Consider the following 16,272-nt stretch of genomic DNA (forward strand, 5'->3'; position numbering starts at 1 on the left):
GAATGCCCCTGGGTTCAATCTCTAGCACTGAAAAAAAATTATAAAAATTTTTTGTAACTTAAGAGAACTCCTTATTTAATATGTAATATCAATAGTTAGCTACACGATACAAAAATATCTGTAGTATTCAGGTATAAAGTGAGGCTCTTCTCCAATGATTCTACTATTTGCCATTATGGTGGAGATCCAGGCCTACGCAATAAAATGAGTAAAATAAACCAGGTGTATTTATTGGAAAGAAAAAGGCCAAATTATTGCTTAGTAAGTAATATTATTGTCTATTTAAAAAGTCTGGATCAGCCAGGCACACTTGGTGACGCACACTTGTAATCCTAGTACTTGGGAGGCTGAGACAGGAGAATCACAGATTCAAAGCCAGCTACTTAGTGAGGCCCTCTGCAACTTAGTGAGACCCTATTTCAAAATAAAGAATACAAAATAGGGCTGGGGATGTAGCTTAAAGGTAGAATGACCCTGGGTTCAATCTCTAGTACCACAAAAATAAACAAATTAATAAAAATAAAACGTCTGAATAAATAGGGTGAGGGGAGGATATTGGGGATTTTACCCAGGAGCATTCTACTTGCGAGCTACACCCAAACGCTTTTTTATTTCGAAACAAGATCTTGCTAAGTTGCTGAAGTTGGCCTTGATCCTGCAATCCTCCTGTCTCGGTCCCCCAAATATTAGGATTATAGGCATGTGCCACTATACCCAGCTCTGAATCAATTAAAAAACTATAACAAGAAACCAGAGCTTCCCTACATTTCAGGAATTGTTGGTTAGGGACTAACTATAATAAAAATATATTCACAAACTATGTAGCAATAACTTAAAAATTTCCTGAATCTATATGAGGAATAATATAAAGTTTTACTATGTGACATTAAAAATTCCATAAACCGAGGAACATGTGGTTTTCCTATTTTTAGAATGAACCATAAATTTCAAATTCTAACCTTAAAATCTCAGTGTTTAGGAGCTACATACACACAGTTCAATATAACCAGACAGTGGACAGTTTGGAGGAAATAATGAACTCCTTAGTAAATGCCTTTAGTACAATTAACAATTCGGTGACAGGAGTTTGTTTTTACCTCTTCACATAAGCCAAAATAAATTCCAGATGGCATATAGTTGGTATACAAACAACAGATAGATCTTGAATAAAAGAATGAATGAATTAAATACTTCCATGCATCTGTAGCTAAGCTATTTAAATTAGCTTCTACAATTTGGTGCTCATTGTTGGAAATGGAGCAAAGACCGTAAGGGGGGAAAACTATTTAAAGCAAAAATGTAATGTGAAAAGAAAATATAAGTCAACATTTAGTTTATCCTGGAATATGGAAGGAGTTCCCGAGAATGAGACAAAAGAAGGTAGACATGGTAGATTTAACTACATGCCAGTTATAGGCTGCGTGTGTGCGTGCGTGTGCGTGCGTGTGTGTGCGTGTGCGTGTGTGCGCGGGCGTGTGCATGCATGTGCGTGTGTGCGTGCGTGTGTGTGTGTGTGTAGATTTGATTGGCTGTCCACAGCAACTGCCATCTTTTTTTTAATTATTATTTTTTAAAACTGGGGATTGGACCAAGGGACATTCTACCTCCAAACTATACTCCAGCCCTATTTTATTTATATTTTGAAACAGAGTCTTGCTAAGTTGCTGACAATTTTGCCACTCGTTGAGGCTGTCCTCGAACCTGCGCTCTTCCTGTCTCAGCCTCCCAAGCACTAGGATCACAGGTATGCACAGCCATGCTCAGCGACGGCTGCCATCTAGGAGCCTACGAGCCTCTCAGAGAATCCAAGGTGGAGGCTTGCTTTCCCAGGTACCACTCTGGTTGTGGGTGGTCATGTGACCCCATTAAAACATAAGGGCGGTTTCTGGAAAAGTTCCTACTTAGCTTTCCAAAGGGACAGAGGCACTGTGCTGATTCTTGCTACATCCGCCGTTCTGTTACCACAGAAACAGTGAACACAAGATGGAAGCTCAGTATGCAAATGCTGGTGGTGAAAAGCCAAAGCACCAGAGTTTTTGGGGTGCTGCTGAATACAGCCCCCAACCTGGGAGGCCATCTACCTCCCAGTCCTCTTGCTGAGACACAAACTGTGCCTCCTGGTTTTCATTGCGCAGTCAACCGTTATTCACTTATTTTGTTACTTGCAGATGAAATATTTTCCACCCAAAACTACCACAAATAAAATTAAAGGAAAAAAAAAATAGGGACAAACATTTGCCACATTTGTGACACATTCTAATTCCATGTTCTTGATAAAATTAAGAACTTGCAACTCCCCAGAGATGTACACTGGCCAAAGAGTGTGTGCAAAACGATCTCTCCTTACTAGAAATCGCAAAATCTAAATCAAGTAAAAATGAAAGGATTTCTAATCCATCAAGGTGGCCAGTTTTTGAAATAAGAAAATAACTTGAAGGATTGGAGAAGGTTGGGGATGGAGGCAGAAGGCAGTCTTAGGTATTGTTGGAAGTGTAAATTTAGTGTGTGTGTGTGTGTGTGTGTGTGTGTGTGTGTGTTACTAGAGATTGTACTCAGAGGCATTCTACATCCAAGCTATACCCCAGTCCTTTTTTAATTTTTATTTTGAATCAGAGTCGAGACAGGAAGATCACAAGTTTGAGGTCAACCTCAGCTACTTCATGAGACTCTTAGCAACTTACTGAGACTTTATTTTAAAATAAAATAGGGCTGGAGGTCTGGCTTAGAGGGTGAATGTCTTTGGGCCCAACCCCCAGTAACCCCCCAAAAAAATCTGTATCAAGGCTTACAAACATTGGCGATTTATGTCTAGGACTTTATCTTAGTAAAGAATCACAGTTACATGAAAAGTTACAACCACGAAGTTGTTCATCAAGGTGTTGTTTATAATGGTGAAAATTAAAATACTCTTTCAGTATTACATGTTCCTATAGAAAATATGTATTGGCATGGGGAAATATACTATATTAAGTTACAATCAGCACATAATCTTTGCTCTCATTTACAGTATGTAGGAACCTATACAAAAGAAATGTTGGGGGGGGGGGGAATCTCCCTGAATAGAAACTATAGATAATTATGTTGATACAATCAGAAGCGGCGGTCAATTCCTTTAGCTATTTTTGTTTCTATTTCCTGCAATAAACACTCATCACCTTTGCATAGAGAGTGCAAATAGAATGAGGCTTCTAGGAACTTTAGTCCTGCGGAACAGAGACTTTGGAACTTCTCCTCCTCCCCCTGCCTCTTTCTGGCCACCTCCTGGCCGGCCCTGCCTGGGTTCCGAACCTCTGGTCCTCGGACTCGGAGCAGGGCGTGGGCTGCGCTGTTCCGGGCGCAGGTCTCCGGACCGCGGTTCCCGCAGAGCCGCGCCTCCTCCTGACTCCTCGCCCTCAGCCAACCACTGAGGTCGCCAACTTCGGTCACAAACCCCAGGATCTTTCCAGAAGCCCGCGCGGTTCTCTCGGGCTCTCTGGGGAGTTTCACGATGCCACACGGCTGCCCGCCGCAGCGTCGCGATCCGCCCGAGCACACTCCCGAGGAGCCGCCATCCTCCCTGAGAAAGGCTCCCGCCGCCCCTGGCACCTGCGGGCACTGAGCAGGCCTGATGCACTTTCCTGGACACGCCTTCTCTTTCCCTTTTCCTTTCTTTTCTTTTCTTTTCTTTTCTTTCTCTCTTTCTCTTTCTTTCTTTCTTTCTTTTTTCTTTCTTTCTTTCTTACTTACATACTTACTTACTTACTTACCGAGCGCCCGCAGTGCGCACCGGTGCCAGGCGCCAGGCGCTGGAGCTGCAAGGACAAGCAAGTTGGGATTCCTGCCTCCAGAGCTCACAGACCAGGGAGAATAAACACCCCCCCAGGAGACCCGGAGAACCCTCAGCAAGTGTGACCATGACGCGGCGGGGAAGCGATCGTCTATTGAATACCTACTATGTGCAGGGCATTTTCTCCTAAGCTACCTCTTTACTGCCAGTGGTGTGATGCTCTGGGTCATAAATGTCTCCGTCTTACCACCCTGGAAGCTGAGGCTCAGAGGAATCAGGCCAAATGCCAGGCTCCAAGCGGGGTCCCCTAATGCCATACCCGGGACAGTTCCTCCTTGTCATCCATCTAAGCCCATCCTAGGCGGACAACTGAACTTGTTCCACTTAGACCTGCGGGAAGACCGGGACTGTGAGGGTTTCTCAGCTTTACCCCAGCGCCCCCTATGGAGCGAGGCCAGGATTGCACGCAACGCTCCTCTGACCCCTTCTGGCCCCAGGGGGTACTGGATGAAGTGACCCCCAAGCCCAGTGGCCGGGTCTGTGGAATTTGGGTCGCGCTTGTTGAGGGCGGACGGGGCTGCCCAGCCCGGCGAGCGAGCGATCTTGTTTTCCCTGTTGGCTCTGAGGATTCCAGGGATCCCCGATCTCATCCTGGACCCACCCGCCCCCGGAGGTGCAGGGATGAAGGCCAGGAGTGGAATTTCTAGGCCTTGGGTAGTGTTTGGGGAGATCTCACCCTTACAAGCCCAGTTTTTAACGTTCAAGAGAACAGGAAACCACGCTTTTTACACAAGCGTGGTGTGTGTGTGTGTGTGTGTGTGTGTGTGTGTGTGTGTGTGTGTACACGAAGAGATCTGGTACAAATGGAATGACATTCTAGCTGGTGCCGAATTTTTAGCTGCCTCCTCCCTGGAGGGGGTAGTTAAGATGAAGTTTCTAGATGGAGAGGAAAGCTCGATGCTGAAGCCAAACCTGTGTTCGGGAGGCTTGGGGGAAGCTGGCTTATGGAAGGATGACTTTTGTCAACTTTGTCCCATAGGAGGAAGGAACTCTCTGGGGGCGCCCCGCCCAGCGCTCTGGGCCCCGTTGCCGTGTGCTCTCCGGTAGGGGTGAGCGAGCGCGCGTACAAGTGTACGTGAGTGTATGTGTGAATTGTGGCGGCGGAGTGTGTGCTCCGCAAAAATGTGAATAATCAACACATCGCTCACACCTTCGCTGCGAGCCGGGCAGGGAGGGAGCTGGGAGGTCCCCCGGGCTTTCCCCTGCCGGCTGGCTGGGGGCGGGGACCACCGGGAAAAGGGAGGCACTTCAGAGTATCTCTTTGGTTACCTTTCCCCATCAGAGGACAGGAAACTGGGGGGTGCGAGTGGGGGAAAGAGAGAGGGGAAAATCACATTTAACCTTTTCATTTTCTCCTTTGAAGGCCTTCTGCACACCACCCTGGAGTCCTGGGATGGAGAGGGAGGGTCTTCTTCCCTGTTGATCAGCCAAGATGCTCGGGTGTTATCTCCCATCCCTATTTTGCTTATCTGTACAACTGGAGTCAAAGAAACCCCCCTTGGATGGCTGCTATCAAGTTAAAGAGAGAGAAAGGGAAGGCGGTGCCTGCTACCCAGGAAGAAGCAGCCCCTGCAACCCCTTGCTTCTGTTCACTGGTCCTTCCTTCTCTCAGCCTTACCTTGCTGGACAGTTCTCAATGCAGGTCAGTTTGTCCCCAGACCACAGGGGATGGTTGAGTTGCCACTGCTTTCCCTGTAAGCTCTTGGAGAGGGCTGCAGCCGGCCACTTTAACAGTGTCCCCAGTACCACCTGAGAAATTGCCTCCCCACATTAGAGGGAGCCGCAGAGCTGCACCAGTCCCCCAACACACACCTCTCTGCAGCCACCCGCCCTGTGCAGCCCCACTCCTCACTCCAACTGCCACAGCCTCCCTGACTCGGCTCCCTCACTCTGCGCTCCTGAAAGAGGGAATACGGAGAAAGACTATTTTTTTTATCTTTTTATCTTTTTTTTTTTTTTTTTTTTGCAGTACTTGAGTTGGAACCCAGGGGCATTCTACTTCTCAGCTACACTCCCAGTCCTATACCCGGAACAGTTCCCCCTTAATTCTTATTTTGAAACAGGGTCTCACGGAGTTGCAGAGGGCCTCACTAAGTAGCTAAGGCTGGCCATGAACCATCATCCTCTCAAATGCTGCGATTACAAGCGTGAGTCACCACGCCCCCGGCTGAGAAAAGACTAAGTCTAAAGGAGGATACAGGAGAGGAATAAGAGGGCAGGCTCGAGGAAGAAGAAATTTTCTGGAGTAGTCTCCTGAAGGAGTGCTGGGGAAGAGTCAAACCTGGCTCCTTCGATCCTTTTTGGGTAAATTCGATACAGTGACCGATTGGCTTAGACACAGCACCATGAGTCTAGAGACAAAAAACAAAACAAAACAAAAACAAAAACAAAAACCCACAAAAATACCGGTCCACCATCCGTGGCATTTTATAGCCATTTTCCCCGTTCAGATCTCCTTCACTATGTAAAAATAAAACAAGAATACAGTCGACTTCTCACCCAACTGTCTTAAAAGGGAACTGCTTGGTGTAGACTGTGGAGTCCTCATGAGATATTTGCAGAAAGACTATAGAAATTTAGCTTCCAGAAGAAAAATGCCTGTGTTACAATTTAGAGCTGGAGTTACTGAAGTCAAATATTTTAAAAAATCATTACACAAATGATAGATTCAGGGTTCTCAGCAGGACTCTGAAATAGTGAACAAAGCCATTTATTTCTAGTCCAAAGAAAATACTCCAGCTTAAAACAAAATAACCTGATTTGTAAAGTTCTCGTTTAAAGAAAGGCCACAGCGACCATCACTTATTTTATTTTTAAAACCCAAAGTGTCCTTCTGGGCATATCGACTTTGGGAGTGCTAGTCCAGGCTGTGCTTGTATGGAGGTGGAGTGATGGTCTTTGGGGGGTGGGGGGGTGTTCCGACATTTTTGAGTTCACTCTGAAGCCCTGTTAGACGGAGAACACTTCTCATCTCTGACCCAGAGGAGAGTCGCAGTGCCCAGGATGACTGGATCAGACTATACCAAGCAAACGGGCCTAAAACCCAATTAGGAGACAACACCCTAATTGTGAAATCGGGGACCCTAGAATGTGAAAAGCAGACATTTGGGGAAGAGGAAACCAAAGAGGGGACAGGGTGAAGGACGTACTACCAATACTAGTACCACGGTGTTGTGTAAATAGATTGTCCTGAAGAACTGCCAGAGCGTTCACTTTGGAGGGGGCCGAATGAAGCTCCCCAGAGGCCAAGGGGCGGGGGCAGGAGGCTAGGGGCTCCGCTTCCTGGCTGAGCCAGGCTTCCTGGGGCCCCAGCTGAGCCCACGGTGGTGGAGAGCAGTGCTCCCAGGCGGCGCGACAGTCTCCGATCTCTCCAGAGGTAACCAAGGCTCCTCCCGCTTGGGTGGGCAACTATACAGCCCCCCTCCCCAAAATGTACACAAACATAATTAAACCCGACTTGGCTGGCAGAAATGCTCCCACCACGCTAAGCACTACCTAGGCCCATGACCCAGCAACACTCTCCAGGGAACTTCATCCTGGCCCAGAGAGAACTTTTGGGCTCCGGGCTAGCTACCCAGGGAACCCTTAGCATCCCCAATGGGCACCGGGAGCTGAGCACCCTAACATGTCAAAGTTCCGGGGCCACAGCCGGGCACCACTGACCCTGGACTGGTCTGGTTTGGGGAGGGCGGCAGGGAGCTGGGAGAAAGGAGCGATTCATTAGTTTCCTGAGGGGCATAATTTGGGTGGCAGCTGTTTACTGGTGCGAAAAGCTGGCGTCCCCGACCTTGGCTCTGCCCTTTAACCCAAGTCAACTTGAGCCTGGGGGCAGATTGCCCAGCCAGACTCAGGCCCACTGCTGACTGGCGGCCCCTCAGGGTGAGCGCCTTTCCACCCTTCTCCTCTCCCCGGCAGCAGCAGCGAGGTGCAGCCAATCAAAGGCTCCTTGGGGAAAATCACGGAGCTCACAGGCCAGTCTTGGAGGGCTCACCCCTCCCCCGGGGTCCCACACTTTCCAAGAGGGATCCAGGCCTTGGCCTGGTCGGGAGCAGACCCTAGACAAAGAAGTGAATTGGACCGTTACTTGAGGTTCCTAGAGATTTATTTATTTATTTTTAAAAGGGGGCAGCTTCTAGTAGAAGACTCTGGGTGGTTAGTTTTTGCAGGATTCGAAATTATCCATAGAGCCTCCTATAACAGAGAATTACTGAGTTGAACACCAGGGTAGTATATTTCAGGCTTACAAATTTCTTTCCCACCCTCCCTCTTTCTTTCTTTGGATAAATCCTTTTTTTTTTTTTTTTTTTAAACTTACCGGTCCCGTTTCCTGACACTCAGTCTGTCTGCAGGGCTCTCCCGGTCCCTTCTTGCACAAAAGGCCCAGCTAGAGCCCCGGTACCACCGTCAACTCAGCCCAGAGACTAGACTTTTTTCCTTCTCCAAATAAGCTCCCAGCGTCCCTTTTGCCCAGGTCTGTGCAGAAAAGGCCCTGGTCCCCCACCCTGGGTCAGTTTTCTAGCGAATTTTCACTGCGGAGAATCAGCGCTTCTAGAGCGGACCCCCCACCCCCAAACGCGCGCACACACAGCCGGGGGTCGCAGTTTGCTCCCGGGGCGAGGTGGAGGCGCCAGCGCTCCCTTAGGAGAGCCGGGGACTCGGAAGGCGCGAGCTTCCCACCCGCCCCGGCAAAGGCACCGTGAGGCTGGCGCTACGCGGGGTCCTCTAGCGGCAAACGCCCGCAGCTCTTTGTGAGCGCTCACCCACACCTAAGGGATCTGGTCGGGGTCAACTCCCACGCGCGTCCGAGTCCTGAGTGTGGGCCCAGGTCTCCCGGGCGCGCTCCGGGCGTTTGCAAACGCGCGCAACGCGGCCGGCGACGCGGGCGCAGTGTTGGAGCTGCGGAACAGCTGACTGTCTCTTCCACGGCAGATGGTCTTTGAGCACAGATTTGCATTAATTGTCTTCGAATCTGTTTTCGCGCTGGCGTTCTAGATTTCAGGGGCAGATCTACGCACAGATCAGAATACAAAGGGGGACGCAAGAAAATAACACCCAGCCAGGAGGATTTTTAATAGGCACCGCGAGCTGCCGGGCGGACTTACAAAGCCGTCTAGGGTTTCAGCTGCTGGGCCGAGCTGCCGCCGCCTCCCGGCCGCCAGCCCGGCCCGCACCGCGGCCGCCGAGCGCCGTGGGCAGCGTCCCCGCCACCGCCCGCGCCCCCACCGCGCCTGGCTCCCCGGGGCCTGGGCACTGGGGGAGGGAGAGGGGCTTCCCGGGCCGCGCCCCGGCCGCGCTCGCTCCCGGCCGGCCGGACAGATCTGTCCGCAGCCTCTCGGCTCGCGCTCGCCCGCCCGGGGGTATTTTTCTTAATTCCTCCGCCGTGTTTATTTAAACAGCACTTGGGCCTCCCGGGGTCCCCACCTCCTTCAGTTACACCCACTTCTCCAACAACTTGCAAACCGCCCGCAAAATCCTGTCACCCGGGAAGCCCAGGGGACTTAGGGGAGCCGTCCAGGGAGCTGGGTACCCTGGGAGAGACGTCTGCACAAAACAAAAGTGCATGTGGTCACACTTTCCGCTTCTTGGAAAACAGGCGCACGGATCCCAGCCTGGGGCGTGAACATGCCCACCGGCAGACCACAAACACCTACAATCAGAGGCAAATCCCCGCCGGCTCCCCGCTCCCCGCTCCCGCGGCCCGGCCGAGCCGGCGCATCCCGCAGTGCCCGGCTACCCTGCGTCGGTGCGGGGTTCGGGCCCCCCACCCCGCACCCGCCACGCGCGCGGGGTTCCGACAAGGACGCGCCGCCCGCAGCTTTCTGTCCCCTTTCACCTCCCGGACTCCCGGCAACGCCGAACGTGGCGCGCGCCGCGGGCGGACGTCGGCCCGGCCTGCCCAGCGCCGGCCAATCCCGAGCGTCCATGCAAATGAGGCTCCTTATTGGGCCTTGGCTCCGCCTCCCGCGGCCCGGGCCGTAGTAACCCATTCATGGGGCCCGCGAGCTGCTGCAGCCGGGCTCCGCGGCGCTCGCAGCCACCGCCTCTTCTCCGCTCCGGGTCTTCCCCTTCCTTTTACAACTGATCCTGTTGGGGATTTTTTTTTTTTTTCTAAATCGGATCGGTGGGGAGGAGGAGCAGGGAGGGGGACCTGGAGGAAGGAGAGAGATCAGGCAGCTATCAATCCTCCTGTTTCTCCCAGAACAGGTGATGCTTCTAAATTGTGGCCACCTTCTGGATGCAGTTCTGCAGTTGGAAGGATGCGAGCGACCTAGGGTGGAGGGCCCGAGGCGGCAGATCTGAACTTGCAGAGGATAAACCCCCAAACTTTGACGACATCACTCCGCACGCCGCGCGTGAAGCAAAGGACGGGTTGTTGTTGTTGTTATTATCATTTTTCCAAGAGAGACCCAAACTTCGGCACGTGATCCCTTTTCTTGGATTGCTTTAGGGGAGAAGACTTGCTGGCATCGTTGGGAACAGGCAAGACTGTGTTTTTGTTACTCGTTTTTTAAAGCGACAGTAAAGGATCAGACTTTTTAAATGTTTGGGATTCAAGATACTTTAGGAAGAGGACCAGCACTGAAAGAGAAATCGCTGGGAGCCGAGATGGATTCGGTCAGGTCCTGGGTCCGGAACGTCGGCGTGGTGGACGCCAATGTCGCGGCGCAGAGGTAATAAGACAACCGCACCGTTATCACGCTCGCAGCGTCTCTGGCTGTCTCTGTCTCCCTGCGTGCTCCCTCCCCAGCTCCCCAGCTCGCTTTTTCTCCCGGTACCCCATCTGTCGCCCTGGTCCCGCACGGTGGGGCTTTCCCTCGGGCGAGCAAGTCTTCCAGCAGCCCCGGGAGCACGTACCCTTCAGCCAACACTGGAGTTTCCAAACCGCAGGGTTATTCGCGATTCCCCTTACTCGGTCCCCGCAGCCCATGATCCGGGACAAAAAGCAAAGTCGCATCCGAAGCCTCGCGGCTCGGCCCCGGTTCCTGCGAGCCGGCGGGCCCCGCGGAGCGGAGCTGGCTCCTCGCCGCCCCCGGCCCCCCGCGAGCCCGAGGCGGCCTCTCCTCCGCGTCTGGCCGGCGGCTGGGGGAGAACCGGAGCCCAGCGGCCAGATGGTGGCGGCGGCGAGAGGAACGGGAGAGGCCGGAGGCGCTGCCCGGGGAAGCCGAGCGGCCGGAGCGCCGGGAGGGGGACGGGCAGGGTGGGCCCGAGGCACCGAGGCGGGGAGAGAAGAAATTAAAAGGGAAAAGAAGAAGGAATAACAGTAGGAGTCGCTGAAGAAGAGAGGAAAGGAGACCCGCTTCCAGACAGCAGCCGGGACCACCATCCCCGGGTCCTGCGGGTCGCCAAAGTTGGCTTGCTGAGCGTCCGCCTGCTGGGGCAGTAAACACCTTGTCCCGGGCGCCACCCCGGAGGACACCCCCGTCTCCCTGGGACTTGTGGCCTCCTGGTCCCCGTCTGCTAAAGGCGGCCAGCCCGCTCGCCCCCAAAGTGCCTGCCCACGACTGACCGTCTTCCGCGACTTCCGACGCCCATCCCCGCCCCCGGCCGCCCTCCCCCAGTCTAGACACCACCCGGAGAAATTGCCCCTCGCCGGGTCAGGCCGCGTGTCCAGGCGTCCCGGGTAGAGCGAACCGGCCGCCACGCGCGGAGCAGAGGGAGCTGAAGCCGCCTTCGCCCGGAGGTGCGGGTGCGCCCGCGGGAGCCGGGGGGCCGCACAGCGCCGGCCGCGGGCGGGGGCCAGCCGGGCTCCCGCCCAGAAACCAGGCGCCCCAGACCCCGCTCCGCCGCGCGTTCCCCTAGCCCGGCTGCGCGGAGACTCCCCCCGCCCCCCAGCCCCATCAAATAGTTTGTGAAAGTTGGAACGGGCGGCCGGAGTCGGGGGCGAGTCTGACCGAGAGGTTGTACTGTCCAAGAGAGAGAAAGACAGGGGCCTGGAGACCTCAGCGCCGCCGGCAGCTCCCCCCTGTGCGCTCGCCCGCGCCCCCAAGTCCGCAGGGCCCCCGAGTCCGGACAGGTGGACGGGGCGTGTGCTTTCGGGGCGCTCTGAAGGCGCCTCCAGGGTCCCCCCAAGGCGGGTTTCGCGGTCAGCGGCTTTGGCCCGCGCCGCTGGGGACACGCGGCTGGAGCCGGGACCGCGGGCTCTCAGGCGAGGATGCTGGCCGTGGCACCCCACGCCCAGCACCCCTCCGGGCCGGCGGACGTCCCCACCGCCCTCGCCGCAGCCCGCGGCCCCGGGGCTGGTCGCCGGACTCCGCGGCGCTTCTGTCTGGGAAGCTACTTTTCGGAAGAGCGAGGGACACGGTTGGGGAGGCCTTAGGACTCGGACTTTGGCCTCTGGCCTTCCCACCGCGCCCCAGGATTCGCCCCCACTGCCTTGTGGTGGTCAGTGGTACCGGGACAGATAGGTCCGGTGAAGACGTGGTAAAAGGTCACTTCTTCAAATGCAAACAAGGCGCCTACTCCCCTAACCCGGGTTCTCGCTGGGCATTCGGACTCCGCTGTTCGCACCATCTGAAGTGACCGGGTGGGGACCCATGGCGGGGACTTAGCGGCCGCCTAAGGGCTGGGGCGAGGGTCCTCTGGACCTCCTGCCGGCAGCCCGGGTCCTCCGGGTCCGACTAAGGGCCCAGCAGTGGACCGACCCCCAGGCCGGGCCATTGGGCCCTGGAAGCCGCTGCCGGTTTGGGTCCAGCTCTGCGACTCGGTGGCCACTGCGACTTCTCCAAGGGTCTCAGCTTCGTAATCGGAATTGATTCAGGGCCTGAAAAGTCCAGAGCTCTGGGCCTGGGATGTGGACCCTGGTCCTGCTTAGGCGTTGCGTGGACAGTCAGTAACATCCTGTCCTTCTCTCCCATCTCGTCCTGCGCAGTGGAGTCGCCCTGTCCCGCGCCCACTTTGAGAAGCAGCCGCCCTCCAACCTGAGGAAATCTAACTTCTTCCACTTCGTCCTGGCCCTCTACGACAGGCAGGGGCAGCCGGTGGAGATCGAGCGCACCGCCTTCGTAGACTTTGTGGAGAACGACAAAGTAAGTGGACCCCTGTGCGCCCCCACCCCCAGCCTAATAACTCCTTCCTTGCAAAGCACTAAAGATTCCATCTGTCACTTGCGACACTTTCCCGCTCGCATCATCAGGGATGATAAATCGAGCCTTCTCACCCCCAGCCTCTACATCAGTCGATCCCCCCCCCACCCCGCCCCCGCACCACCCTCCGCCTGGACTCCCATACCAGCTTTGGGAAGCTGCTGCCCGCCCGCCTTGGGGTCGTTAGTAGCCCGGGTCAGAGATTGACCTTGGAGCAAACGCCCTTCAGCTAACTAGACCATAGTTAAAAAGTTCATCTAAAGCCTCTGCCCTTCTCAGGGGTCATTTTTTATTTTTATTTTTTTTATCTGCTAGCCCCGGCAGGGTGGGTGGAATCGGTTCAAGGTGGAAACGCTCAGCTTTGGCTAGCCTTGCGGTTGAGCGGTCTCTCCCACTCTGGCCCACACCTGAGAGCTGGATTTGATCTCAGTTGAAGGACAGTCTACCTAAACTCTATGTGACCAAAGAAAAACCTCTGCTCTACTGTTTGAGCTACAGCCGATGTCCCAAGTTCTTTCTTAAACGTGGAACTCGGTTTCTGCGCTCGACCTTGGCGCCCGGGGCTTGTGGCCGGGGACACCCGGCGCTGCTCTTCTGAATGACAAGTCTCTTCACCCTTCTGCCAAGAAGCCTTGGGGCTTCCTAAGGACAGACAGACCAGATGGGCTGAGGGGCCGGCTTAAAGGCAGCCCTGGTGTGGTGTTGGGCTATCTGGGTTTGGGGGGCATACTTTTAAGGGGGAGAACCAAGAGCTGGAGAGGAGTCCAGGGGCTGCATGCTTTGACAAACTTTTGAGGTGGCCAGTGACGCTCCTGCCCTCTGACCCAGGCGGCTGTTTCAGGTGGTGGGAGGCTCTCTGGGAAAGCACCTCTCCTCCTCCCCTTCTCTTGGTGGGGGGATGCTGAAAACCGAGGGGCTCAAAGCCTTGTGTCTTTTCAGGAACAAGGTAACGAGAAGACAAACAACGGTACCCACTACAAGCTGCAGCTTCTCTACAGCAACGGTGAGGCCGGCGTGGGCAGGTGGTCGTGCGGCTCCCTAGAAGGTGGAAGACGGTGGCTGGGACGGCTCCCAGGCTGCCTACGGGGTGGATGGGACCAGCCTGGCAGTGGGCGCCTTGGGTGGGGCTTGAGGATTGGGAGGTCTCTGCCTCAGGACAGCTCAGCCTGGGTGCAGGTAGCCGGACAGGCTGCCTGGGCCTGGATCCCAGGGCGGGATGGGTTTGGGGTATGGGAGAGGGGGCTCAGACTACCCTTAATTCCTGCCTGCGACCCTTCCGTGCAGGTGTCCGCACGGAGCAGGACCTCTACGTCAGGCTCATCGACTCCGTCACCAAGCAGGTGAGCCCTCTCTTGATTGTCTCTGGTCCCCAACTCCGCAGCTGGTCTCTCCGCTCTACCCTCGTCCCATAGGATTTCCGGGGTCAGACATAATCCTGCACCTTGTTCGCTAATGCCTGTGGTACCCTGTCCTCTAGTGTGCCTGTTCTGTGGCTCTCTGATTTCGGGATTTGCTGGGGGTGGGGGACAACCATTAAAGGGACGAAGAAAGAAAGCAATTACTGGGGGATTCAGTCCTTTTTTTTTGGTAAGAACTATGGGGCAAACTTCTGTTTTATTATTGCAGTCAGGTTCTGGGCCGCGCAGGGTAGGAGAAGGGAAGTGATGTGGGATTTGGGGGTTGCGCTGACGTCCGCTTTTTGTGATCCCACCCTTCTTCACGTCTTCCCTTCGCAGCCCATAGCTTACGAGGGACAGAACAAGAACCCCGAAATGTGCCGAGTGCTCCTGACACACGAGGTGATGTGCAGGTAAGGGCCTGCTCCCCGGGGTGGGGGGGCTGGGGGACCGGGCAGGTGAGCCGCTCCGGGGACAGACTTGCAGGAGAAGGCGCCGCTGGGGCAGAATGGCCCTGCCCGAACCACTAGAACTCTCCCTGTTAAGGCCGGTTCCTTAGAGCGCGGAAAGTAAACCCAGGAGATTCAAAGTCGCACCCCTGCCAGGCATTGCCTGAGTTTTCTGATCATGCAAAGTGTCAGCTGTCCACCTACGGGCAGCCCCCAGCCGGGTTTGTGATCCAGTTTGGGATCAGGGTGTCTCTCTGCCGGCCACGGCGAGGGCCAGGTTTCTGCTTGCCGAGATTTCTGGGCGAGGCCACTTGTGGCGTTAGTTCCCCGAGTCCGAGCCCTGGAGACTCTCGCAGCCTGGGTGTGGGACCACCAGGGGGCTGGGCTGCCCAGCCCCCGCGCTTCCTGCGGCAGCCCTGGACACCTGCCTGTGGCCCCGGGCGTTTCTTTACTCCCGGGGAAGTCGCTTCTCCTACAACTTGTCATGGGGTCTTTTCTTAGGCCAGAGGAGCCACCCAATAGAAAGACCAGTCTCTCTCCCCATGGGTGGGTGGAGGGGCCAGGAGAGGCCTGGGGAGTCTGGGGTCCTTACCCGGAGGGCCACAGTGTGAGAGCTGCAATCTACTCGAGTTTCTACACCTTTCGGGGGACTTACCCATTCTATTTTTAATCCTGCGCACTGCCCTCTTTCTGCTTGAGTGGAAGAAATATATATATTTTTAAAATTTACAACACACTCATCCACACATTTATTCTTTCAACAAATGTTTTTGAGTACCTCGTAGGTGCCCAAGTTTAGGCTCGATGTTGAGAATCCGACCCGCATGCAAAACCAAGAACAGAACCATAAAAACAAAACAAACAAAAACTGGGAAGAGCAGAGTTATTTTACCATAAAAATTTAGAACTCGATTCTATGCAGGCATTGCCCTCTGCCCCCTCCAAACACGGACTGTAGGCAAAGTCTTGACTCTTTCTTCCTGGGGCTCTTGTCTTGCTTCAGTGAACATTGCCCAACTCCAGACCTGCTAGTTTGGGGTAATTACAGGCTATCTGACTTAGCCTGGACAATTTTATGGGTGGCTCCCTGAAGCCCTATCTCTCCTCAACCGAGTCAGGAAGAAATCATAACAATCACGACACGTTTGTTTTGGTTTTGACCAAGTATTAGAAAAACAAACTTGGTAAATGCAAAGCTGAGCTCTGCCAGGGGTTTCCACTGAGGGGGACTGGGCCTCCTTTGCCCAGGTAGCCAGCCTGGTGAGGCGTTGGGTGATGAATAAAGTATATACGCCGATTTTCCAGAAAGAAAGCACAGTTCCAAAATATACTTGCAGGTAATGCCTAGATTAAATAGCCAGACAGCTTTGATTTGGTTAAAAAAAAAAGTCTTTTTTTCTTCAATACTTTTAAAGTCTTTGTCTTAAAGACCCCCCCAACTCACTGATTGTCTAATGAATATTATAGTTTTAAATGATAGGTGCACACCTCATCCAGCTGTAGTCGAGGCTGACATT

General features: G+C 54.1%; 1 protein-coding gene across 1 annotated transcript in view; it reads left to right on the forward strand.

Annotated features, from left to right (window-relative positions):
* Positions 1-10,366: 10,366 nt before the first annotated feature.
* The window catches only part of EBF2 (EBF transcription factor 2), a gene marked incomplete at both ends in the record, with an annotated part of 203,646 nt that continues 197,740 nt past the window's right edge, over positions 10,367-16,272 (forward strand). The window contains 5 exons of the mRNA XM_080710564.1: positions 10,367-10,497; positions 12,696-12,852; positions 13,849-13,912; positions 14,194-14,249; positions 14,646-14,719. Coding sequence (XP_080566690.1) covers positions 10,367-10,497; positions 12,696-12,852; positions 13,849-13,912; positions 14,194-14,249; positions 14,646-14,719 — 482 coding nt within the window. The remainder of the gene's footprint in view (positions 10,498-12,695; positions 12,853-13,848; positions 13,913-14,193; positions 14,250-14,645; positions 14,720-16,272) is intronic.

Source organism: Muscardinus avellanarius (genome assembly GCF_963383645.1).
Source record: "Muscardinus avellanarius genome assembly, chromosome: 14".
Lineage (NCBI taxonomy): Eukaryota > Metazoa > Chordata > Mammalia > Rodentia > Gliridae > Muscardinus > Muscardinus avellanarius.